Source organism: Gadus chalcogrammus, chromosome 7 (genome assembly GCF_026213295.1).
Source record: "Gadus chalcogrammus isolate NIFS_2021 chromosome 7, NIFS_Gcha_1.0, whole genome shotgun sequence".
NCBI lineage: Eukaryota > Metazoa > Chordata > Actinopteri > Gadiformes > Gadidae > Gadus > Gadus chalcogrammus.
Window position 1 is genome coordinate 13789199 of NC_079418.1, and position 24793 is coordinate 13813991.

At 46.6% G+C, this 24793-nt stretch overlaps 3 protein-coding genes across 5 annotated transcripts; 2 read left to right on the forward strand and 1 right to left on the reverse strand.

Moving 5' to 3' along the window:
* Positions 1–50: 50 nt before the first annotated feature.
* On the reverse strand, positions 51–5602 carry ftr82 (finTRIM family, member 82). The gene is made up of 7 exons (XM_056593649.1): positions 4754–5602; positions 3014–3109; positions 2465–2698; positions 1712–1871; positions 1454–1549; positions 1242–1310; positions 51–1138 (listed from the first exon to the last, which is right to left on the reverse strand). The coding sequence occupies exons 1-7, from the start codon at positions 5384–5386 to the stop codon at positions 618–620; spliced, it is 1809 nt and encodes a 602-aa protein (XP_056449624.1). The 5' UTR covers positions 5387–5602; the 3' UTR covers positions 51–617.
* ftr83 (finTRIM family, member 83) lies at positions 1460–14734 on the forward strand. Of its 3 annotated transcripts, none has more exons than XM_056593652.1 (8): positions 1460–1604; positions 9615–10340; positions 10812–10907; positions 11111–11344; positions 11566–11725; positions 11835–11897; positions 12388–12465; positions 13777–14733. In XM_056593652.1, exons 2-8 carry the CDS (start codon positions 9711–9713, stop codon positions 14301–14303), a joined length of 1788 nt encoding a protein of 595 aa, XP_056449627.1. In that variant the 5' UTR covers positions 1460–1604; positions 9615–9710; the 3' UTR covers positions 14304–14733. The 3 variants fall into 3 exon arrangements, with proteins under 3 accessions (XP_056449627.1, XP_056449625.1, XP_056449628.1); XM_056593650.1 differs by lacking the exon at positions 1460–1604 and adding an exon at positions 1646–1898; XM_056593653.1 differs by lacking the exon at positions 1460–1604 and adding an exon at positions 1717–1859 and having other exon boundaries at positions 13777–14734.
* A 446-nt stretch (positions 14735–15180) lies between these two features.
* Positions 15181–23077, forward strand: ruvbl2 (RuvB-like AAA ATPase 2). The gene is made up of 14 exons (XM_056595566.1): positions 15181–15266; positions 15738–15792; positions 15918–15973; positions 16322–16463; positions 16737–16866; positions 17252–17318; positions 17416–17522; positions 17657–17750; positions 18159–18377; positions 18649–18767; positions 19595–19714; positions 20202–20331; positions 20994–21108; positions 22685–23077. The coding sequence occupies exons 1-14, from the start codon at positions 15255–15257 to the stop codon at positions 22708–22710; spliced, it is 1392 nt and encodes a 463-aa protein (XP_056451541.1). The 5' UTR covers positions 15181–15254; the 3' UTR covers positions 22711–23077.
* Positions 23078–24793: the final 1716 nt, after the last annotated feature.

The following is a 24793-nucleotide window of genomic DNA, read 5'->3' on the forward strand; positions in this document are numbered from 1 at the left end:
ACATGTGGAAGACTTCTTACACTTCAGACGTTTTAACTTTACTTAAAGTGAACATTTGTTTCTCTAATTCCACGGGCGTCATGCTGGTACTTTTTACACAATTTGGTTTAATTTCAAAGAAACAGCCTAATCTCAGATATCGCTTTCACTGTCGCACAGCCACATTGGCTTCTTTTGTTCAAATTAAGTTCAAATAAAAATACAATTATATAGCACTTTATTGACAAATTGACCATTATAAATGAATATCCTGTCATAAATGAGTGGTTATCCTTGTATCTATACCATTACAGTTTTAAATAAAAGGTGGAGGCAAAAAAATAGACTAACACTTCATAAACTTGCCGAGTACAGTTGTGAATATATTTTGCATGTGTTGTAGTAATACAAATTGCATCAAGATGCAAAAAAATAATTGCTTAGGTGTAGGAATATATACAAAAGCATGCTCTAGGCCTAATATTTCAGCCTGTGAAAAATTGCAATTCCATCGCAACTCTAAACTGAAGTACAGTTTAAAACGGCTGAAAAAGTAGAAAAAAGGCATTTGCTTGGTACATTACATTCTATCATAAACACAGGCCACGTAACGAGACTGTTCAGTAAGGGACGTGAGGTCACTTCAGCTGACAGATCTTGACCGATGTGCCGACCCCGAAGCCCGGGTACAGAGGCTCGCCGAAGCGGGTCTCGAACCTATGCAGCAGGCTCATGCTGCCGCTGATGCTGTAGAAGGCCAGGACCCCCGCCGTGTGGTCCAGATACACCCCTATCCGGGGCGAATGCGGGCCGGACACGTTCTTGTCCACCCGATTGTGCCAGGCGGAGTAACCCGTGTCGGAGCAGAGCAAGCTCCAAGACTTGTCGTTATAGCCCAGCAGGCAGAGCGAGCCCTTGCCCTTGCGGCTGATGCCCTTGTAGGCCACGCCGATGGAGAACTCCCCGCTCCACTCGATCTCCCAGTAGAAGCGGCCACCGGACAGGGCCTCTCGGCACAGCACCTGGGCGAAGCTGTCGAAGCGCTCCGAGGTGTCGCTGTATGGCTGCAGGTCCCGCGTGCGGATCACCTTCTTGTTGCTGTCGGAGAGATGCAGCTCCCTGTAGGCCGTGTTGGGGTCCAGCTTCAGCTGGCAGAAGTCTAACAGGAGAAAAAAAAATCCATGTTGTTTAATACCTCTCTGTGTGTGGTCATTATTTGACATGGTGGTGATGATGATCTTGATAAAGGTAGGCCTACTCACATTTGAGAAAGTCTGCCCTGGTTTTGGGCTCTGGTGGGGGAGCACTGTCAACTGTCATTATTTCTTTGCCTGGAGATGGAGGAATATTATATTCAGCAAATATGTAACCTTTGTGTGTTTCTTTTTTTTTTTTCAATGAAAATAAATACCAAACAAAAGTTTCCTTAAAATTAACAATATATTGACAAATATCAATTATGCTGCGCGTTCACCTCTGCTTCTTCTGTCCAATGTTCTCTCACTGCGGTTTGTTTGTAAGGTCTCCGTTGTGTAGGTTGGAACCTGTGTGTAGACTGGGACCTCGTTCACTGCAACGGAGAGACGGAACAAGTGTCATCAGCCTACTCGACACACCCAGCCAAGGTGTGTTTTGATAGCCAAACATTTAAACGTTCCCGCTAGCATTGCCTAGACAGAGATTGTAGCCAACCAAAAGTTTCTGTGTTTGCGCGTGTGTCTATTTTCCCCACCTGACTTGGAGATCTTGAGGAGCTCCTCTCGGCCGTACTCCTCCAGCCGCTCTTTGATCTCAGACACGGCCTTCCTGGCGGTGGCGAAGGAGAAGTCTGGGTTCACCGTCACACGGGGGATGAAGCCGTCGTCCGTCGGCGTGCAGAGGTAGTTGAAGTTCTGCACAGATTGAAATCAAAACACTAGGTTAGTAAAGCGTGATTGAAACTTCTGTGTTGCTAGTACGGGCTACGGCGGTCGATCTCCAGTGGAACGCTGTTGACTTTTCAAACATGATTAATGACCGCAGGTTATGCAAAGCGACACAAAGATACTGGTGTGAAATCTTAACACCACATAGTTGTAACGTGAATGGTTTGTTGTTGCGAAGTTCTGCTTAACAGACTAATTGGAACTCTGACGTGAAACAACTAGGTGTGATCAACACAGTAGTCTTTGGTGATCACACATTGGTAAAAGGTGAATCATGTGCGGTAACGTTAGTTCCCTCCCCCCCCCACACACACAATCATCACTTAAATACTTAATTCTCTTACTAATCGACAGTTCATTGATCTTATGATCCGCTGGTTTGAAATTATCATACTCATGACTAACTTAGTCACACATTTGGGGATGAGCATAACTTAAAATGTATTTATTCTCCTTATTCCCCACATTGAGCTCCACCACTACTTCTTAAGCATGGTCTCTAATGAACAGCCAATGATACCCTAGTACTCGGTTTATTGTCATAAACCAGAATTAGGCACCTGCAGGAAATGAATGTGGTCCTCAGTGCTGTACAGCTGCTTTAGCCCCGCCTCCTTCTTCTTGAGCTCGTCGATCTCCTGCTCCAGGCGTTCCACCAGGGCCTCGGACTGGTTGAAGGCGGCCTTCTCATTGATGCCAATCAACTTGGTCACCTCTGTCCTCATCCTCTCGATGGAGCGAATCATTTCTTCGAACATCTTCTGACTCTCCACCATAGCTCTCTGGGCGGAGCTCTGTACCAGAACAGAAACAAACAGAACACACACACACACGCCCTGCGGTGTTAGTTTATGTACAATACATACCTTAACCTCATTGAGGGCTTAGTTGCCATGACGACTGTAACCCAAGGTAGTTTGGAGTGTGTATTTACATTCACAGTTCCTTTCAATAACATGGATGGTTGCTTGATATGGTGTTAGACAGGGCGATGGTGGTTGATGTGGTACCAAGGTATAATCAGTTAAAAGTGAATTAATGGGAGTGAGTAAATGGGTTTTATGAGACAAACACGGTCTGCTTTACAGTTGACAGTTGGGCTAGCTTACCTTCAGGGAGTCCACGGAGGTCCTTAACTCATCCAGCTCCTTCATCCTCTCCTGGCACTTTTGTTTGATCTCGGCCTGAGAGACTCCCAGCAGTTTCTGTTGAGAGGAACCACTCAGTGTTATTTAACAGCCAAATGCGCAAATGGCTATGGACGCGTCCTCCGGGCACGTCAGTCTTCTTGGAGCTCATTTGAATGAATGATTCCGAGAAAGATTCAGGTTTCTTCACTCTAGACAACCACTCCGTGTTTCATAATGGTACTCAACGGTTCCCTTTACTACGGATCGATAATGTTTGCTTTACGGGAAAAAGCGAAATAACTAGAATTTCCATTTTGATCAGCATTTACATTAGCAACCAACCAATGTTTGGACGTCGGTTGCTATGTTAATGCTGATAAATACTGGGGGGAAATTCTTCTCTTTTTATTCTCTGCTTTCCTGTGAGGCAGAGATGAGAGGTGGTGTTGATGGGAGGGTGAATCGTAGGGGGAGAGGGGGAGGGGGGGGGGGGGGGGGGGGGGGAGGGTGTAATGGAATCTTGGCGCTGTCAGGAATGCGAGTCGAGCGCCGCACCAGGGTTTTTAAAGGTGCACACGGTATACAGGCGGGCAGAACAGAGGGCTCCTCATGCAGCCTTCACCCTAACCCACCGACCCATTCTTCTCAAGATAAGCTGGAGGAATGTGGAGAATCTGGGGGGAGGAGGGGTAAGAATCAGAGGGGGGGATGGGAGTGAGAGTGATTTTTTTTTTTGGGGGGGGGGGGGGGGGGCGAAGGGAAGGGTGGGAGTAAGATGTGTGAGACTCGGATTCTAAATCCGAGGACGAGGGAAAACAGACTCCCCATTTAGCTGAGAGAGTGGGAAATAGGATGGGCTGCTGCTTGATCTCGTCGAGATATCATTCATTTACCAATGGCCCTGGTGGAGCCACATCGCAGTGCATGTAAACCAAGGTTGAAATAATGAATAGTGCTCGTTTTTTTGGGGGGGGGTTGGGGGAGGGCTGGTGTTTTTTCCGACCCCTTATCTCGCCTGCATTGCTTTGCAGACCATGTGACAGTGGAAGTTATTTGAGTTTCTGTGGTCATGGTTCAGAGATAACTACTACTGGCTCATGAACATGAAGCACTAGAGACCTTGGCTCTGTCGTATTCCAGGTCTCTCACTCACACAAAAAAAACGCACACACGGTTGGATAGAAGAATGTTGAAAGATTGTTTGGAGTAGTTTCACACCTGGGGCCCTCCCATCAAACCCCTCTTAGCTAACCACAGAGCGGCATTTTTTTTTGGCGGTGAAATCCTGCTAGGCTTGCTGATAGCGTTCCTGATCTGGGTCAAAGTACAACACTGGCAATACAGTAAGGGAAGGGGAGGAAGGTGGGGGGGGAGGGGGGGAGGAAGGAGGGAGGGAGGGCGGGGGGGGGGCTTTTACCTCACAGCTGTCTTGGAACAATAAACTACCACCTTTGTATTATCGTTGTCATTTTATGATCCTATAGTTCCCTCCATTAACAACGTTGGGTTTGGGATTGTGAATCTAAAGTTTGTGGTAGTAGGTAAGTCAATACTGGGTGGTCGCCCTGTCGAGTCAGAGTGCAGTTCCTGCCTCGCAGCTGAACATACTGGGTTTAGGACAATGCAACACACTTTCCTTTCCTCAGGAATTTCCTGAACTCTCAAAGCCACTTGAGGCTTTAGCCTGGCTGTTATCTTTTTCTCTTTTCCGTCTCTTACCTGTTTCTCGCTGCGCTCCGCCTCGGCCGAGACGATGTCATGGCCCCGGTGCTCGCTGACGGTGCAGATGGCACAGATGCACATCTGATCCGTCCGGCAGAAGAGCTCCAGGGACTTCTGGTGCTGGGGGCAGATCTTCCTGTCCAGGTTCCCCAGCTCGTCCACCAGCTTGTGCCTCTTGAAGGTGGCCGACTCGTAGTGGGGCTTCAGGTGCTTCTCGCAGTACGACGCCAGGCAGTTCAGGCAGGACTTGACCGCCTTGAGTTTCTTCCCGGAGCAGAAGTCACAGGGGACGTCGGCCGGCCCGGCGTAGCTGTTGGCGGCGGGGCTGGGAGCGGCGGCGGCGGCGGCGACAGCGGGGCTGTGGACGTTTCCGTTGTTGAGGTTGAGGCCGCTCTTCTTGATCTTCTCGGCCACCAGGGTCAGCGTGGCGTTTGGCCTCAGCACGGGCCTCTGGGTGAAGGTGATCTTGCACTGGGGACAAATGTAGATCCCCGTGTAGTCTGCATCGTTCCAGTAGCCGCTGATGCAGTCCATGCAGAAGCTGTGGCCACAGGGGATGGCCACCGGGTCCCTCAGCAGGCTCACACATAGCGGACAGCTAAAGTAGTCTGAAGAGCTGGGCTCAGCCATGGCTGTGAGCAAAATAAACACTGAGCCGGTCCTGGGAGAGAGGAGGGAGTACGGAAAACAAACAGAAAACACGATCGAGAGAGGTAGAGTGAGAGGGAGGGAGGGAGGGAGGGAGGGTACGAGAGAGAGAGAGAGAGAGAGAGAGAGAGAGAGACTTCAGACTACACTTGGGAGCCCGCCCTCAGGAGTGTGGTACTGCCTGCCAGAGACAGGACCTACTTGTATTTCTGAATTCCAGGGGTTATTGATTGAAAGCAGACAAGGCCCTCCCCTTGTAGATGGGAGTGTGTGCCAATCCCAGCCCAGCTCAGATAAGCAGGTCGAGCAAAGGCTCTTGGCGGAGGTGGAGAGGGTGTGTCTAAAGGAAGGGGAAAAGACATGGGCGGGGAGGAAAGAAATGAATGAACTATGGGAGCCAAAACCTGAAGCCAGCCTTAGTCACAGAACACATTTCAAAGTGGGTAACATTGTCCAATGGTTTTACTTTTAGCTTTTTTACTATAATGATTTTACTATATACTATATATTTAGCTGCACTTTGTCACTCATCAACCAACACATTTAGCATTTATGTCAACTGTCCATTGTAGGCTAAAAATATGGTTTGTTTTTTGGAAGGGACAGTAACTGTTATGGCCCGTGTTGTAGTTTCGATGTAAGCTTTTGTATCTCTCAGCCCAACCTAATTATAGTCTCGTAAATAGCTGTGTTTGTTTGTCCAAGAGCAGTGCATGGTTGTAATATTTACACTGTAGCTCGTCAGACGAGTTTGGTCACTTCTACAGGTGCATCCGTCGATGAGGAAATGGCATTCTGTAAGTTGAGAACAGAGAGCGAATGTGTACACTCAGGAAAAAGACTGAGGCGTACATACACATACAAACCCACTCACTCAAAATGCACACGCAAACATGTTCACCATTGCTGTCAAGTTTGCAGACGTAAATATTTGAAATACTTCTACATTGTATTGTTAGTCACCCAAACATCCTGTTCATGCCATCTTGATTTTTGCAACTATCTCATGCCTACTAGTGGAAAGAATTCCTTCTGCTCTGTGCATAAGTGTCTGCTGACATCATCGGCCCTCATTAGCATTTCCTTTGGGCCGGGTCCATTGTTTCTGTGGTGATACACTTCCTATGCAGGTTTCGTGTATTTTAACCGTTCACATGAAAGTCACTTTGAAGCGTAATATTGTTAGTGTTTGTGTTTAGTGTGGTGGCCGAAAGACCAAAAACGAAACATTGTTGGTTTTTACATTCCAATGTAAAGAATTTGTTGTCCCCTCCTGTTAGTAAACTTGTTGCATCACTTCAAAGCCAGTTTCCCCCCTCTCCTTATATGGTCAGGTTTAAGATCAGACGCTGGTACTTCACTTTCTTTTGGAGGGATTAAGAGATTACTCTTCATCTACTCTGTAGAAGATGTAGTGGTTCTGTGTTGAATGATTAACCGGTGGAGAGAGCAACAGAGAGGGTTTGGATAGGTACTCGGTATTCAACAGCTTCGATTTAGGTGAGAAAAAACTGGCTTTTACCTGCCATAGAGAACGAATAGAGATAACCTAGTAAAAGTTACCTGTTTAGAAAATATCAATGATACCATACATCAATAATACTTTCATTTGTATCAATAGAAAAGCAATTCCAATTACATTCGCTCAAAAGTATTTCCACACTTCTAAATTGCCTTTCCAAAAATGCAATACCAAAATAAATCCCGACCCTCACTCTAATCCAAGTTCATGGGTCGACTGTCTTTTGGGTCAAAGGGCGTTGTGCAGAGTGCTCTTACGTTAACTTAGTGGGGAAGCAGGGAACAAGATGGGGGGCTGCTTGAGCATGGAGAGCGGGCCAGGAGGCGCTGTGTGTTATTGACGGGCCTATGAAAGCATGATACTTGAGGTGCTGTGGGGGGGGAACAATGGTGGCTTTGTAGCTCGGAGTGGAAACACAAGGTGAAGAATAGGAGGAGCAGTGGTGGCCGCGCAGGCCTGGTTTGCAACAACAGGATGCATGGCCACTATAAAGCATGCGTTGTCGAGACCTCACCCCCATCCCCATCCCCCCCTGCGACTCAGTCCAATGCTTCAACCCGAGACCAAAGCCTGGATTAAGCAAGGAGGTGTTTGTTATAAGACAAGAATTTTCCGGAGAAGATTCATAAGTAAAACCGTATACACGGAAGGAGAAACTGCTGCATTTATATCTCTGATAAATCGTTATACCTTTGAGTTTTTTTAAGATATTAAAGGCCTTTACCGGTCGTCAATATACTAACTAGGGGATATGAAATCATGCGTCAAAATAACAGTGAATTTTCCTAAACTTTCGCCCCACTTTGAAAAATAAATATAATAATTACTTAGCGTCTGGTCATAGCTCCATATTCAAGTGTCCATTGCATTATCATAGATCCACCCTCCTCAATGTTGTTAATTTATAGGTGGTGGTGATTTAGTTATGAATTACAATAACTGTAACGGCAACATCTTTTTTTTATGTTTATAGTTTCATGGTCCCAAAGTTCACTTGACATATCGGTTCAAGTGTTTTACTACATCAGTCAGATAACAAAGACCGTATTACTTCGTATAGTATCCTGAAGCCCTTGAGGGGCATTGGGTGTCCTTTGAAATATAACCTTATGATGAGATGAATACAGGTGTGCAACTTTTAAAGATGGCATTGACTTACCCTAGCTTTGCCTAATCCTCATATATTTGTTGCATGTCATCAACATGACATGCAAATTTCCTGTAGTAAATGTGATGGCATGGTAATATGACAAGGAAAGAAAACTCAATTATAAACAACGCATTGTATTTTGTATAGTGGCAGTCAAGAACATTATTTGGAATATAATATATCTAGGGTAAAACAAAAAAAAATGATTCCCCCCCCCCAAAAAAATTCTTGCTGTTTTTTGCTTAATATTTAGTTAAAATATGAATCACAATATTTATTAAAATATATGAATTCCAATATTTCTCTTCAAGTAAACAATAAAGGTAAATCTCGGAAGCATCTAACAATGATGAATAAACAAAAATGACTCAGATGTTGACCCGAGATTGACCGCGTGGACCGTAAGAAAACATGACGGTAATATTTGTGGATGACACCACCTCTCCGAGGCGTGCCATGCTGCTGTTGATGAATAGCAGGAGCCTGCAAAGTGCTGGGCTCTAGGCTCGGCTGGTGCCGCGCGCACGCACGCTTGGCCCCCAAACACAATGGAGTCTGTTCAGCCTGGCCCTCCTGTTATCTGGACTGTCAAGCGTAGTCACATTCCACCCTTGGTTTACACAACCCTGATACTCTGCATGTTGAGGAGGAGGAGCCCAGAGAGAGTTGGGGAGGGGGGGGGGGGGGGGGGATACAATAAGAAAGGGAAACATTACTTGCAAATGGCCACGGTACTCTTAATTGCTTGGATTTGACTTTGTTGTTTGTCTCTGAAGAAGGGATGATGGTTTTAGTTAATTAGAAGTCAAAGGTAATAAAGAGGGACGTAAAACAGGGTTGATGATTAATGGCTCACCATTCCCAAAGAAGGTGAAACTTGGTTTGAGTCTCACTTATTCAAGAGGAAGGTTTGTTGAAACCCGGTCAACAACTCTCTGTTAGGCAGGTAAAAAGGTTGATCATGCTATAAACACTGCTTTGTGGAGACAATGGTGTGCATTTTAAAGGATTTAATTTAATTGACCGGCAACTTTAAGCTATATGATCAATGTACAATGCACACCCCAGCTGTAAAAGAAAATCAAATTGTGGGAAATATTTGTATAATTAAATATAACAAATCTGATCATAATATGACTATATTCCAAAATGTGAATGTAAATTGTCAATACGGCTCTATTTTTGACTAGGCGTATCTATGCTCTGTGGCATATGCTTGGAATCCTAAAACCCGCAACATGTATCCAATTTGTAACACTTGTCTGAAGTGTTCGGTGGCACAGTCAAGTTCAAGTCCTCTCTGAAGCTGGAATTCTGAAGCGGCCATTTCTTCCGTGCTGTCATTCCCTTCATTTCACCTCGGTTCCGCATTCAGAAGCCTATCTGATTGCAGTGTTTATTCTCTCCTCACCTGGCCCAACCCTCTGTTTAACTGGTATCGGCTCAACCAGTTTAGCCTCCGCCTCTATTTACTCTATATAACGTGTGCCTGTACTACCTGTCTGATTAGATTGTCACTTTGCTCCGACACACTCAAGGGCACACACCTCCAACGGAAGCTCTCCGCCTGCATTGGGGAACAAACACAATCCACCGACCAACAAACAAACCCCCCTGATCCTCGCGTCGCCCAGATGGACCACGACCACGACCACGACCACTGCCACCTGTGCAAGGAGTCCCTCCGGGACCCCGTGTCCATCCCGTGCGGACACGTATTCTGCTCCATCTGCCTGAAGACCTACTGGGACCACACCGACCCGTCCGGCTCCTTCCTCTGCCCCCAGTGCCGCGTCTCGTACAACAAGAGGCCCACGCCGCGCCGGGTCGGCAGCTCGCGCTACGCCTCCTTGCCCCCCCGCTCCTCCTCCGAGGCCTTCCCTCCCCCGCCGCCGTCCCCCGACTATAATGGAGGAGGCGGCGGCGGCGGCGGCGGTGGCGGAAGCGGCGGCTACGCGGGGGCCCAGGACGTGGGCTGTGACATCTGCGTGGGCAAGAAGCACAAGGCGGTCAAGTCGTGCCTCATGTGCCTTGCGTCGTACTGCGAGAAGCACCTGAAGCCCCACTACGAGTCGGCCACCTTCAAGAGGCACAAGCTGGTGGACGAGATCGGCCACCTAGACCGGCAGATCTGCCCCCAGCACCAGAAGGGCCTGGAGCTCTTCTGCAAGACGGACCAGATGTGCATCTGCGTGCTGTGCACCGTCAAGGAGCACAAGGGCCACGACATGGTATCGGCCGAGCAGGAGCGGGCCGAGGAGCAGGTAGGACCCCTCTCTCTCTCTCTCTCTCTCTCCACTGTTGCTGTCTCTTTATCGGACGAGGACTGCTTGTAGAGGTGCTGCTGACGCGATGGTGTGTCAGTCACGCTGTACGTTCTGTTAAACCTACGTCAGGTCTATTTATACAAGGATGCGGTTCTGCTATCGTTTGCGACCGACCGAAATGCAAATGTTTCGCTGTTAACTGCTGTTGAGCTGGATGAGCAGGGTGAGCTGATGTTAGGAATACATAAAGAAGGAAATGCTTGTGCTCTATGAGTTTGTTCAGTTAACATGGGTCTGCTGTTGGCGACCTAAATGCAACGTGACTCTCACTGGACTCTGGCTCCGCATGCCGTGTTAGTTCTTGCTGATAACTTCCAGTGTAATCTCCCGATGCCGACTCGATCACAGGGCAGCATTGTTCTAATGTAATCTTCTCCACCTGTTTATTTTCTTTTTCTCTTTCCATAGCAACGGCTGGGCGCCACCCAGGCCGAAATCCAGGAGAGGATTCATGACCGCATGAAGCAGATGGAGGAGCTGAAACAGGCGGTGGACTCACTCAAGGTGTGTAAGCCTAAAAGAATCGCAAGAAATACGAAAACAAAAACATTCCGCCTTCTTGGACATTTCGTTACGCAATCGTAACGACGGCGATCTATCTGTCTCTGCTATCAATCAGTGGCTGCAGCAGTAAAACCAGTATCTGCCCTTACGACATTCCTGACCTGGTGATCTCATGTGTTTCCCTCCTCCTCCTCCTTGTCCAGAGCTCAGCCCAGCAGGCCATGCAGGAGTGCGAGAAGCTCTTCAGCGACATGCTGCGCTCCATCGAGAAGATGCAGCAGGAGATGTCCAAGCTGATCTCGTCCAACAAGAGGGCGGCGCTCAGCAACGCCGAGGGTCACATGGACCGGCTGACCCACGAGATCGCCGACCTGAAGCGCCGCGACAACGAGATCACGCAGCTGTCGCGCACCGAGGACCACATCCACTTCATCCAGGTAGCCCCCGATGATCCATAATAAAACCACTTTATTAGTATAGAAACAAAAGGCTAAACAAGTCATTCAATGCAATAAAGTTGAATTATTTTATTGCATACGGTGCTGATACAATGGCGTTCCCGCACTTCTGTGCATCTCCGGCATAGGATATGCCTCTTCTGTTGCCTCATCTGCCACCGGCCAATGAGTGTGTGTGTTTGTGTTCCCCTCTCCCCCAGAGCTACCAGATGCTCATCGCCCAGACGGATGCGGAGGAGCTACCCACCGTCAGCGTCAACCCCTACTTCTCCTTCGGCCAGATCACCAAGTCCGTCTCTGACATCAAGCAGCAGCTCAGCGAGTTCGGCAACGAGGAGCTGGTCAAGATGGCCAAGACAGGTGAGTTGAGACCAGTGACCACACAGGGGTTTATTGGGGATAAAGTATCCCAATCGTCATAACAATAACCCATGATGTTTTCTAACCAAACCTCTTATTGTCACTGCAGTTAACAAGATGCCGTTCTGTCAGCTGGAGGATAAGGAGGGAAAGAGAAGGTCTACGATCAAAGGTCAGCCATGTTGAACTTGTAGTTTGAGTACGACGAAACCTGTGCTGTAATAATGGTACTGGCCCAGAGCCAGGACACTGATGTAGAGTTTCATTCTTACCCTCTCTATCATAAACATGTTGTGCAACTTGATTTATTTTGGATGTAGTCATGGCAACCATGTAATTATTTGCGGGCAAGGTCCCCTGGTGTGGCCCCATCGCTTCCTTATCGTCCTCAGATATTTGGTCAGCATTTGGAAACAAAAGGAGCATTTCTGTAATCTTTCTTGAGAAAAAACCTAGTGATTTGGATAAATGCTTCTTAAAATCAATATTTAAAACATACATAATCTTTTCCCATCTTTATGCTTAATAATGGTTTGTAGGCCTACGTTTAACATTTTCACGTGGCTTTGCTAAATAATGTAACTTTTGAGAACTGTTACTTTACTCATGAGATATTTCTGAGAAATGACTAAATGATACATGTTTCTTTATCCTTGTATCAGCTACCGCAGCTGATGAAGTGGCCGTGTACCGATCAATGCCCACCCAGGAACCCAAGCACAGGGAAGACTTCTTAAGATGTGAGTTATATTCCCTGGCACAAACACAGGTCCCATGAACAATTGATCTAGTAGTATTTGAACGCATGAACCAAACCAAATACAAAAAACATTATTCAATCATTCATTAACTTCTTCTGAGGGAATGTTCTGAGGCAATTCTGGGGTTATGTTTGTTTTATTGTCAAGGCCCCTGGGAACGCATAACACAGGAGAATTGGTAGTTCCCCACCAGCCTGGCTGTTTACCTTCAACTGTTAGCTTATTTAGTACAATTACATTGAATCTTATTTTTTGCCCAAAACACATATACCAAGATAATATATACCTGATTATTGTGGGACCTTCATCAAATGAATGAATGAATTGCAAATTATGCTTTTTGTATTAATGCCACTGCTGTTTTCTGGATGTTACATACACCAGAAAACTGAACCACTACACAGAGCAAAAACCGTGTGGCTGCTTTTACAAAGTTCCACTAAAGTGCAGACATTAGCGCTAATTGGAGCTAATGTCTTTCAGTCGGCAAGGGAAGTGCGATCAGATACAAAATGGCAGAATTAAGATAAGACTGGCAGTTAGTCACGCATTGCTATGTGAGCTGATAATGCTGTTGCATGCCATTCTCGTAACAGCAGGGGTGCTTTGTAGCATAAAACTAAAATTACTATTTTGGAGAAGAAACTCCTTGGCTTGGCAATGGCTTCCAAGCAAAACGCTCCAGCTCAATGCATGCCCGTTTGTAGTGAACACAGGGTTCAAAATAAACACCTGCCACCGGCCAATATTGGATACATTTGACCGTTTGGCAGGTCGGTTGTTCCACATTGGCCGGTCAAAAGACACAATTCTAAAAGAGTAAATATTTGGACCCTGGGGGAACATCACAAACCTTTCTGAAACCTCTGGCATTCCAGATGATAGGCCAGCCAGGTCTGGCCGGACCCGCCGGGTCACCCACCAGCTGTGACCGGCTGGGATGGGGGTCTCACATCAGCAGGCAGGTGACATCCATCCCCCCGGGGAACGCTGTGCTGCGTCTACAGCCCCGGGGCTGAATACCAGCACTATAACACTTAGTAGTAAATATCTAACAGGACTAACCCTTGGACTGGCAATGATTTATTTAACTGCTGCTGGGATGGGATGCCGGGGGGGACGAGGACGAGATGGTGTGTATATAACGGTTTAGCATGTGTACAATATCATAAACTTTGTTTGTGACAGGCTAATCCGTACTAAACTCTGTCTGGTGTCGGCTCTGAGGAGGAAACTTAACAGTGTGTAGTTGCAGTGCACTCATGAGCGAACGTCCTTTCTGTTCTCCAGTCGCCTGCCAGCTGACCCTGGACCCCAACACGGCCTACCGGCAGCTGTACTTGTCCCGGAACAACCGGAAGGCGGCCCTGAAGCGGGACCCCCAGGCGTACGGGGACAGCCCCGCCCGCTTCGACTGCCTGCCCCAGGTGCTGTGCAAGGAGCCGTTGTCGGGCGGGCCCTTCTACTGGGAGGTGGACTGGAGCGGCGAGGGGGCGGCCCTGGGGATCACCTACAAGGGCATCAAGCGCACGGGCTACGGGGACACCTGCCGCATCGGCTACAACCGCAAGTCCTGGAGCCTGTTCTGCTCGGACAGCAGCTACTCGGCACGCCACAGCAAGGACCAGCTGGAGATCAACGCGCCGTACGCGCCGCGCATCGGCGTGTTCCTGGACCACGCCGGCGGCACGCTGGCCTTCTACAGCGTGGGGGACACCATGACGCTGATCCACCGCTTCAAGGCCTCCTTCAGCGAGGCCGTGTACGCCGGCTTCTGGGTCTGGTACGAGTCGGCCATCACCATCGGTCAGCTGTGAGGGCGGCGCCGGCAGGGCAGCCCAGCCATCAATGATCATCTGTGATTTGTTTTGTTGTTGTTGTTGTTGAGGATATAGATTATATGAGGAGAAGGAATATATGTGTGTGTATACTAAGGAAGATAAGAAGTTGGAGTTATATAGGCGGAGAGAGACAGAGGTGGTGTTAAAATGACATTTAATGTGATGTTGACGGATCTAAGTGTACACAGAAGATGATTTTTGTTGACGATGGTTTTCTACTTAGACAAATTTAGGATGTGTAAATCGCATATGATTCATAAAGCGTTGTATTGTACTTACTGGAATGTTTCACAGGCTCTATCGTCTATGTGACGTGATCAATCAATGAATATTTAAATGCCAATTGAAATTTTTATATATTTGCAAATAAAAGGAAATTGTATTAAACAGTTTGTTTTCTGCTTTCATGTTTCAAGTGCTCTCTCGTATATCTCTAATTAACGCATGTATTACATTGTATTTGCGTAGAGCTACATAAACGTCTACAGTTTCATTAGCCTGACAACCTAAGTAATTCATTATTTATTATAAATAATAGAAAGTCAAAAAGGGTAAACACTGTCATTTTATGAAAAACATATCTTTAATACGCACATTTATTTGAAAAGTTCAGCTGGCTCAATCGAACATCCTAGGAAAAACAGCTACCCCTGGTGGAGATATCTTTAACAGAGGAACGACTTTGTATTCGTATGAAATAGCCGTTCGGCCCAAATTCGAATATGATAAATGAGAAAAAAGAATTGTAGCTTTTATGCATGCAATTCTTCTTATTTTATTAAACAAATAGTTGATTGCATAATGTGGCGGTTTATTTGTCGTTGGTAAGTCAGATGGGTCAGGTGCCGCCTGCAGTCGTTGTTGCACCACGGACGGTTTTGTTCTGCGCACCCAAATACGCGGCGCTGTATTCGCGTGCTCAACAGTATGGCTGCACAGGTGAGTTCATTCATAAATCAATGTTAAATATGACATAAACTAATAACTATATACTTAATTTAATCAGGGCGCTCATTGTGTTTTGTAAAGATCATTAGTTAGTTTTCTGTCCAAGACTTATTGGCGAGGAACGAGACCCGTGCAATTAAAACTAAATGAGAAAAGCTAGGCATGGAGCTAGCTTAACTAGCAATCGTCACGTTAGCTGGCGCTAACGTCACATTAGTTTACTTTCTCACTGCAACTAAGATGGTTCAATATATTGAATTCAAAAGGGTATCCGGTACGATGCCTGGAGTTTCCTCTGCTATAAAAAACAAATGTGAACAAACGGATAACTTGTGTCCCGTTGCTCATGCGGTTGTGTTTGCGTGTGTAACGTCCAGCGGTCACTATGACAACCAACTCGTCAATAAACCCGTACCTCATTACTCGTACCTGACTGTCCGTCGGCTCCTAATTATCACACAGATGTCGACCACCAAGGTGCCCGAGGTCCGGGACATCACACGGATCGAGAGGATCGGTGAGAAGACCCATTCACCGTGACATCACATCACAATATGCCATGATTAACACTTCATGCAGAACTATTTCTGAGTAAATATGTTGACCTCTGACACGATTGAGAACCTCATTTGTTTTGTTTAGGTGCTCATTCCCACATCCGTGGCCTTGGTTTAGATGATGCCTTGGAGCCAAGACAGGTGGGCTACCGTCGACGTTTCATTAGGCTTAGGACTCGAGGTGCAATTTAGTAGTGTTTCCTAGTCATATCTCGTCCCTGTCATAAGATTAAGCCAATAGGCAACTACAAATAAAAATGAACAACTATATAAATACTGCTTATCTGCTAAGATAATCAATTAAATGTCAAACATAGGTTTAACATGTCAAACATCACCTCACCTATGGCATCGCTGTGAGGTCTGGGGAGAACTGAGTGCATGACAACCGCTACAGTTGTGTCATGATTTGAAGTTGTTACTCGTGGCAGAGTTTTAGTCAACTCTATTGAGCACGGAGAGTACCTAAAGCATCAGTTTTGCTGGCAGGTGTCCCAGGGGATGGTGGGCCAGTTGGCCTCCCGTCGGGCTGCGGGAGTCATCCTGGAGATGATCAAGGACGGCCACATCGCCGGAAGAGCTGTCCTCATAGCGGGTCAACCCGGCACAGGAAAGACCGCTATCGCCATGGGTACGGCCGCTGTGCAAAACACCTTCTATAGATGGCAGTGATCTTGCTGTTACTGCTGATCATTTATATTGGTCGTCCATAGTATTTTATTGACTATTTGTTAGTCAGTCACTGATTTCAGCTCAGATCCATGTCTTATGGAGGGAATACTGTGGCTTCTTGCTAATGTTTGACAACAAGTAGGTCATGAAGACCTAGATTACTACATTACAACACCATTTTGGTAGGTTGATAAACTCTTCTCTAGATGACCATGTGTTATTGTGTGTTCAGGTATCGCCCAGGCTCTGGGCACCGACACGCCCTTCACTGCCATGGCCGGCAGCGAGATCTTCTCCCTGGAGATGAGCAAGACGGAAGCACTGAGCCAGGCTTTTAGAAAGGCCATGGGCGTGAGGATCAAGTAAGTACACAGAACCACAATAGCACAAAATAACTCTTTAATGTTTTTTTTATTGTGGCGCTTGGGTTATTTGTCCCCTAAAAATATCTTGAATTGGTAAAATATTTATGGAACAAAAAGGTTCTGTGTTTACTTAGTATTTGCGAAGTGGGTCAGTTTTATTTATTAGTTGGGAGTCAATGAATATTGCTCTGTCATGCAACATCTAAAAAAAAAAAAAATCTGAATGTTATGACATGGCCCTGTAAATTAGTCAAAATGCCCCTTGATAAATGGCAGTGCTTAAGTAGGGTTTATTTCTTTCCCTGGTGTACAAGATAAAAGATCCTACCCTGGTGTACAGATGAATACGGATAATAATGTGGTTGTTTATTTTCTCTTGCAGAGAGGAAACTGAGATCATCGAGGGAGAGGTGGTGGAGATCCAGATTGATCGGCCCGCCACAGGGACGGTAGGTTGTACAGTGTAAAAAATATTAGCAAAATGTGTTTACACATTCTAAACAACGCTAGTTCAATGTTCAATAACCTCCAATCATCTGGTGCCAGGGGGCCAAGGTGGGCAAGCTGACCCTGAAGACCACAGAGATGGAGACCATCTACGACCTGGGTAACAAGATGATCGAGAGCCTCAGCAAAGAGAAGGTTCAGGCTGGGTGAGGTCATCCTCCATCATCATCATCATCATCATCATCATCATGTTGCTAGGATGCATCGTCCAAGTGCTCCATACTGTTCTGGAAGCCTACGTTGTTTCATTTCATATACCTTTTTTTTCTTTGTGTCCCAGTGATGTAATAACCATCGACAAGGCCACCGGCAAGATCAGCAAGCTGGGTCGCTCCTTCACGAGAGCCAGAGACTACGACGCTATGGGGGCGCAGGTACTGCTTTGACTTCACCTTTAAGTGCTGTGAAAATTGAAGATTTAGGAGGCCCTCTGAGCTTTTATTAGTTGTTGTATAATTAGAAATTATATTAAAAGTACGGAGAAACATTATCTAAAATTATCCCATTTTCCTGAAAATATCTTTTCAGGAAAATGGTCTCAAACGTCGACTGGGTATCCAAGAGGGAAAATATAGTCCCTCCAATTGAATCAGCTTAAAGGAAATTGACAGACATATAATCCCGGGATGTTGCGATTTTATTTATACTGTTCTGATGCTCAAGGAACATCATAACGCTTAATAAAATAATGATAAGTTAATCACAGATTTCTGTCCATCACATTAATCTGTATGCATTCATTATTCTAACTAATAGAAACATTCCCTTTGTCCATTCTCCAGACGCAGTTCGTGCAGTGTCCAGAAGGGGAGCTGCAGAAGAGGAAGGAGGTCGTGCACACGGTGTCCCTCCACGAGATCGACGTCATCAACAGCCGGACGCAGGGCTTCCTTGCGCTCTTCTCCGGGGACACGGGGGAGATCAAGTCGGAGGTCCGCGAGCAGATCAACGCCAAGGTGTCCGAGTGGAGGGAAGAGGGCAAAGCCGAAATCATCCCCGGGGTACGAGACTTTTGTTCTGAGACTTTGGTCTGTTTGTCCGTGTGTGTTTGTTGCCACAGGTTTGGCTCCTGTACAGTGAAGTTCCCATGTACTGTCCCTGCCTGCATGTTATAGTTACAATAGTTACGAAATGTGAGGATTTTGTGTAAAAGAACAGTCTGCCATATTGGCCAATTCTACCCGTTATGGGCGTCTGCATCTGCCTCAGAACTGATGAGTGAGGTCGAGGTTCCATCCTGATTGACGTGAGGCGTTGTGACTCGCTCGGCAGGTGTTGTTCATCGACGAGGTGCACATGCTGGACATGGAGTGCTTCTCCTTCCTGAACCGCGCGCTGGAGACCGACCTGTCCCCGGTCCTCATCATGGCCACCAACAGAGGCATCACCAGGTACGGCCCCCCGCCCCCTTCCCGTCCCTCCTCCCCTTCCCGTCCCTCCTCTCCTTCCCGTCCCTCCTCTCCTTCCTCTCCTTCCCGTCCCTCCTCTCCTTCCTCTCCTTCCCGACCCTCCTCTCCTTCCTCCCCTTCCCGTCCCTCCTCTCCTTCCTCCCCTTCCCGTCCCTCCTCTCCTTCCCGTCCCTCCTCTCCTTCCCGTCCCTCCTCTCCTTCCTCTCCTTCCCCCTTCCCTCCTCCCCTCCCCGTCCCTCCTCTCCTTCCCGTCCCTCCTCTCCTTCCCGTCCCTCCTCTCCTTCCCGTCCCTCCTCTCCTTTCTCCTTCCCGTCCCTCCTCTCCTTCCCGTCCCTCCTCTCCTTCCCGTCCCTCCTCTCCTTCCCGTCCCTCCTCTCCTTCCTCTCCTTCCCGTCCCTCCTCTCCTTCCCGTCCCTCCTCTCCTTCCCGACCCTCCTCTCCTTCCCGTCCCTCCTCTCCTTCCCGTCCCTCCTCCCCTTCCCTCCCCTCCTCCCCATCCCTCCTCTCTTCCCGACCCTCCTCTCCTTCCTCTCCTTCCCGTCCCTCCTCTCCTTCCCGTCCCTCCTCTCTTTCCGACCCTCCTCTCCCTCCCCCCCTTCCCGTCCCTCCTCTCTTCCCTTCCCTCCTCTCTTCCCGTCCCTCCTCTCTTCCCTCCCCCCTTCCCGTCCCTCCTCTCTTCCCGACCCTCCTCTCCTTCCTCTCCTTCCCGTCCCTCCTCCCCTTCCCGACGACAGGGTGGTGCCCTTGTCGTGTCAGGGGAAGGTCCTCCGCTGAAACACTTGCGCCTCATGGTCTCTCTCTCCCGGCAGGATCCGAGGCACCAACTACCAGAGCCCCCACGGCATCCCCATCGACCTGCTGGACCGCCTGCTCATTATCGCCACCCAGCCCTACACCGAGAAGGAGACGCGGCAGATCCTCAAGATCAGGTGAGCGGGGCCACCAGGGGGCAAAGGTGTCCCTGATATTGTTTTGTATCCCCCCCCCGCCCCCATTAAAATATTGATGTTCCTTAATCAGAACTGTCAGGGGTGTGTTTCAGTTTGAATGAACACTGTGTAGAAAGTGTTGTTGTTCCAATCTGACAAATATAACATAAATATATAACCCATAGCTGTAGAAAATATAACCGTATCAAATCATCCACATCCTGGGTGTCCCCTTTTCCACTAGCAAGGGTCCTACATGGTAGACCACTGCAGACGTAACCATATGTGAATCTTATTTGGGGCTACGCCCCCCTATGCTAGAATGCAACGAATGTGGTTTTAATACCCCATAAAGGGATGGTATTGCAAATAAGCATAAGCTACAAACACTTCAATGCAATGCACCAGACGTATTGCAGACGGGCTCTGACTCTGACGGCTGCGCGTGTTAAATAGAGGTACCGTGTATGTCTTTAACGTTGTCCAGGTGTGAGGAGGAGGACGTGGAGATGAGCGAGGAGGCCCACACGGTGCTGACCCGTATCGGCATGGAGACGTCGCTGCGCTACGCCATCCAGCTCATCAGCACCGCCGGCCTGGTGTGTCGCAAGCGCAGGGTAAACCTCCTTCCCTCTGCGCACCCTTGATAGCAACGCGCTGGTGTGGTGCTACTCTTGTGCTAGTCCCAGGGCTAGCCATTCCGCACAAAAAGGCTTTTGACACACATCAACACCGTGTCCCAGCCTCCCCCCCCCCCCCCCCCCCCCCCCCCCCCGTTAGAAGGAGGTCTTGATTGACACGCTAGCAAGACAAACCCCCACTGACGTACACTGTGAACTGTGTTTTCCGAAAAACAAACCCGTTATTTAACATGTGGTTAAAACCACTTGCTCAAAGGGGTATAAAGGGGTCTCTGCTTAGAAAATACATTCTGCTTTGTCTATATGCCAATTATATCTTTGGTTTGGTGGAGACCCTGCATGGCTTGAACAGGAGAGGCTGAGGCCAGACAAACGCATCAACCAGATGAGGATGGATCACCTTCAGCCTGCGAACTAGCCATCATGCGTCTGGGAGGCCCCTGTGTCATGTCACTACAGGGTCGATTATATTAATGGGCTCGTCAACATCAGACCTGATATTAAAACAGAGGTCCATGAATACATGAAAGATGCTCCCTGCTACAGTACACCAAACCAGTACGCGTCAGTAGCGGATGACCTCTAGGTGGCGCTGAACCTTAACAAACTAATGTGTGTGGTTGTGTTGTGTTGCCCAGGGGACAGAGGTGCAGGTGGAGGACATCAAGAGGGTGTACTCTCTGTTCCTGGACGAGGCCAGGTCCTCCCAGTACATGAAGGAGTACCAGGACTCCTTCCTCTTCAATGAAACGCGTAAGTCCACCGTTGACGGTTCACCTCTCTGGAATGACCACCCCTTAAGTCAAAGTATTTGAAGACACTAGCTGTGTTCGAAATCGTTCCCTACACTCACTCTCTATTCCCTATATAGTGTTCATGATATAGTGCACTACATAGGGAACGAACAAACGAGAATTCGGACACTACGCTGAACATTTCTAAACGTCATGTGCGTCAGTAAATGCACCGGGTATTTGTGTGACGCAGACAGATGCAGCCACATCATGTAAACAATCCGGGTACTCACAAGGAAAGCTGGAGGTTGTATTGATGTTGAGTTACATTTCCTTGTTCAAGTTTTTTTAATTAATTTTGAATGTTAAATTTTCTTTGTTAGATTCCAAATAAATTGTTGACATTTCTAAACGAAAGCCGGAGACTCCATCATTAAATGTATTTGTTTTCACGGTTATTCAGCTTCTTCTTCTCCTTCGGAAAAACACGACCGCATTGCATTGTGCTATACGGGAGTAACATGTAGGGTAAATCGTATGTTCACTCAAATGTTGGGTATTTTAAGTGCACTATATAGTGCATGAAATTAACCACTGAGAATTCGAACACCACTACAAAATGGCGAGCACCCTATAAAGGGCACTATATCCGTGATAAGGAACGATTTCAAACACGGCTACTATCTTCTGTGGGCCCTATTCACCTAGTGGCCATCTTGGTTCTAAACGCCAGCTGAATGTGTGATTCCGCATTCAGCTGGTGTTTACAACCAATAACCAAGATGGCCGCTAGGGTTCTCAATGTGCCTTAAGCATTGGTAGGAGCAGCGTGAGAACCAAATGGCATTGCTCAAAGGGCCCTGAGCCCTGTGTTTTTGGTTAGAACCCCATGTTTTTTGACAGCCAGGTTCTTTTTAAAGGACAATACCATTCTGTTTTCAAACCATCGTAGCCGTCTGCTGGCATCACTAAGGTCGTTTTGGCACCTGAATTCTAATGGTTATTTCCGGTTTCAGGGATGAGGGTAATACTTCCGAATTTGGTTTGGTTAGTGTTCACTCAGGACAGTGTCAAGCCGACCAAACCATGTGAAAACATTGAGAGGTTGAAATCCAAATGTGTGGTCCAAAATCACCTACATTTGGTCACTGAATAAATAAAAGATTGTGCATCGACCACAAGCAATGCTCTTAGTCTTTATAGCTGTCCTTTATACAGAGACTCTTATATATACATTTTATAGTCGGCCGACCATATCTCACCAAGGGTTTTCATCACGTACGACCGTGACTCGGTTCAATCAGGGGAACGATCACGTCAACCTTGCTGAAATATGTTCATTATTTCACTTTATTACATACACGTCCTTCTCAATGCCGCGGAACGCTCCATTCACTTGCATGGGCCCTTCACAACTTCCGGCGGTGAATTATATTTGATAATTCACCGTTGCTAAGCTTATAATGACCACTGACAAGGAAAGTTCATTTTTTTTGACCGCCTTTAGAGAAACAGTAAGCCTGGGGACCTACACTTCACTTCATTAAACATTTATCACCACGATGCAATAATGTGTCTCTTTCTTCATATTTCAGAAGCACCTACAATGGACACCTCCTAATGAGCCTTTTGTACCGCCTAGGATTTTTTCTTTTTGGCCATTTGTTCATCCGATACCGCAGAGAAAACTGAATGATTGTGAAGTTGAAGAAGCAAGAGAAGAGGCAGAGTGTGTACTCATAATTCAAGTTGTTAAACATAATTGGAATTCCTCCATCGGCACTTAACATCATCTCTAGTTTTGTCTCACTGTACCTATTCAGTTGAAGTTAATCCCCCGTTCTGTGTTCTTCCCAAGTCTTTTCATTGTTATCAGCGGGGCAGAGATATCATTCCTTTCGTTTCCTGTTTGCCTTCATTTAGCTGTAGTTTATTTTGTATGAAATTTATTAAAGCAATCTTTTTCTGAAGTATGTTTGGTCCATCTTTTATGTGCGCTGTGTGGCTGCCTTTCAGAAGGAGGCCCATGGCTAGATATGGCATCACTATTATTTTTAATTTCATATACATTATTTATGCAAGGTTGTAGGGCGAAGCTTTCTGTAATATTGCTGCAAAAAATCATTGAATCAAGTCTGGGTCGTCATTTGATAAATACTTTTTTATTTCTACCACTAGATGGGGCTCCAACATTATTCTATGAACCAAATATTCCACAAAGATGCTAAGCTAAGATTTGCTCACTTAAAAAAAAAAGAGCATGTACAGTTGAATTCATTAATGTCACAATTTAAAGCACAGTACTAGATATAATAGCCTTAGACTAAGTTGTATCTTTAGTACAGCCTACAGTATTGGTAGCCTTAACCACTGGTAGGAATGCCATTCAGATGTGTGATGTCTGTTCAAAAATATATGAAACATAAAATGATACAAGTATTTAATAGATATATCGTGCTTTGAAATGACCTGAAAGTTGCGTCCTTCTGTATCGTGTGAAGAGTACCAATACAATCTGCTACGTTAACGAGAAACATTAACTCCTTTGGTAGGAATGATCAACCTCTCTACCTACATGCGTTCTTTCATCTGCCCACAAGCCCTTCAAACTGGCAGATTGGCTCTTCATATAAATAAATAATCAATGTCATGTTTGGTTCTGATCGAACGTGTCTTTTTGCGTGGTTGGGTTCGCCCTTCTGCTGCGTCTCATCCAATCAAACCCACTCGCCATCCACCATAAGGTAGCTGCCCACCAGCACCCACGATGAGACGCATCTGATGCCTCATCCGTGTGAGTGGAAGGGAGCGATGGAGTAGGAGAGAGAGGGGGGTCATCCAAAGATGTGGGATGGCTTTCCCAGCAAAAATACCAATGTCCGAAGTGTGTTATCTTCTGCATATACAAATGAAGGTGCATGCCATGACTCAGTTTAGTTTGTTTGTTTATTTAACAGGGGCGGTGCCAACACAACACAACCCTTGGTCCAGTGTTGGCTATGTAGCTCATTTACATCTGCAGTCCCTGGGCAGGAATTTATTAAAAAACAATACAATATAATGCAAACAAACAATTAACAATACAATTAGCTACATTTACAAACGGTAAAGAACATATACAACTTCAAAATCGACATGATATTCTCCATATTGGAAAACAGTTGGTTCCATACAAAGGTTAAGGCCGCATGTTTGGTTTGGGGTGTTTTTGTGGGCTGTTTTAAATAACCAAGCCTTGTCCATTCGCTTGCGTCACCCTTAAGCGTGTTGCATGCTAACCTGCTGGCTAGATGGTACCTGTCCTGAACCACAGGTACCATGTTGTCGCTTTGTGGCTCGTTGCCTTGTGGTTTTCTCTGCCATTGTACTCTGCATCCTAGAGTCCATTTCTCCAAAGATGGCCTACGATGTACCCCTATCTCCATCCCCTGTGAGGGCTGGGAGTGAAAAGCCAATCGAATGAACTAACTTTTGTTGATTGTTACCTTGAGTTTATGGTTGCCTTGTCCTGTCTGATTTATATGCTGGATGGACTTATTGTACATGTTGCAAACTGATGAATATAAAGGATACGTTTAAACATGAATCTGCATGTTTAAACGTTACTATCTACCTTCTGGGATGCTCTTGGCCCCAATTGTTCTATTACTACTATTATCTTTAATCAAATGAACAGACGGTCCCAATTTGAATAATAAATTCTG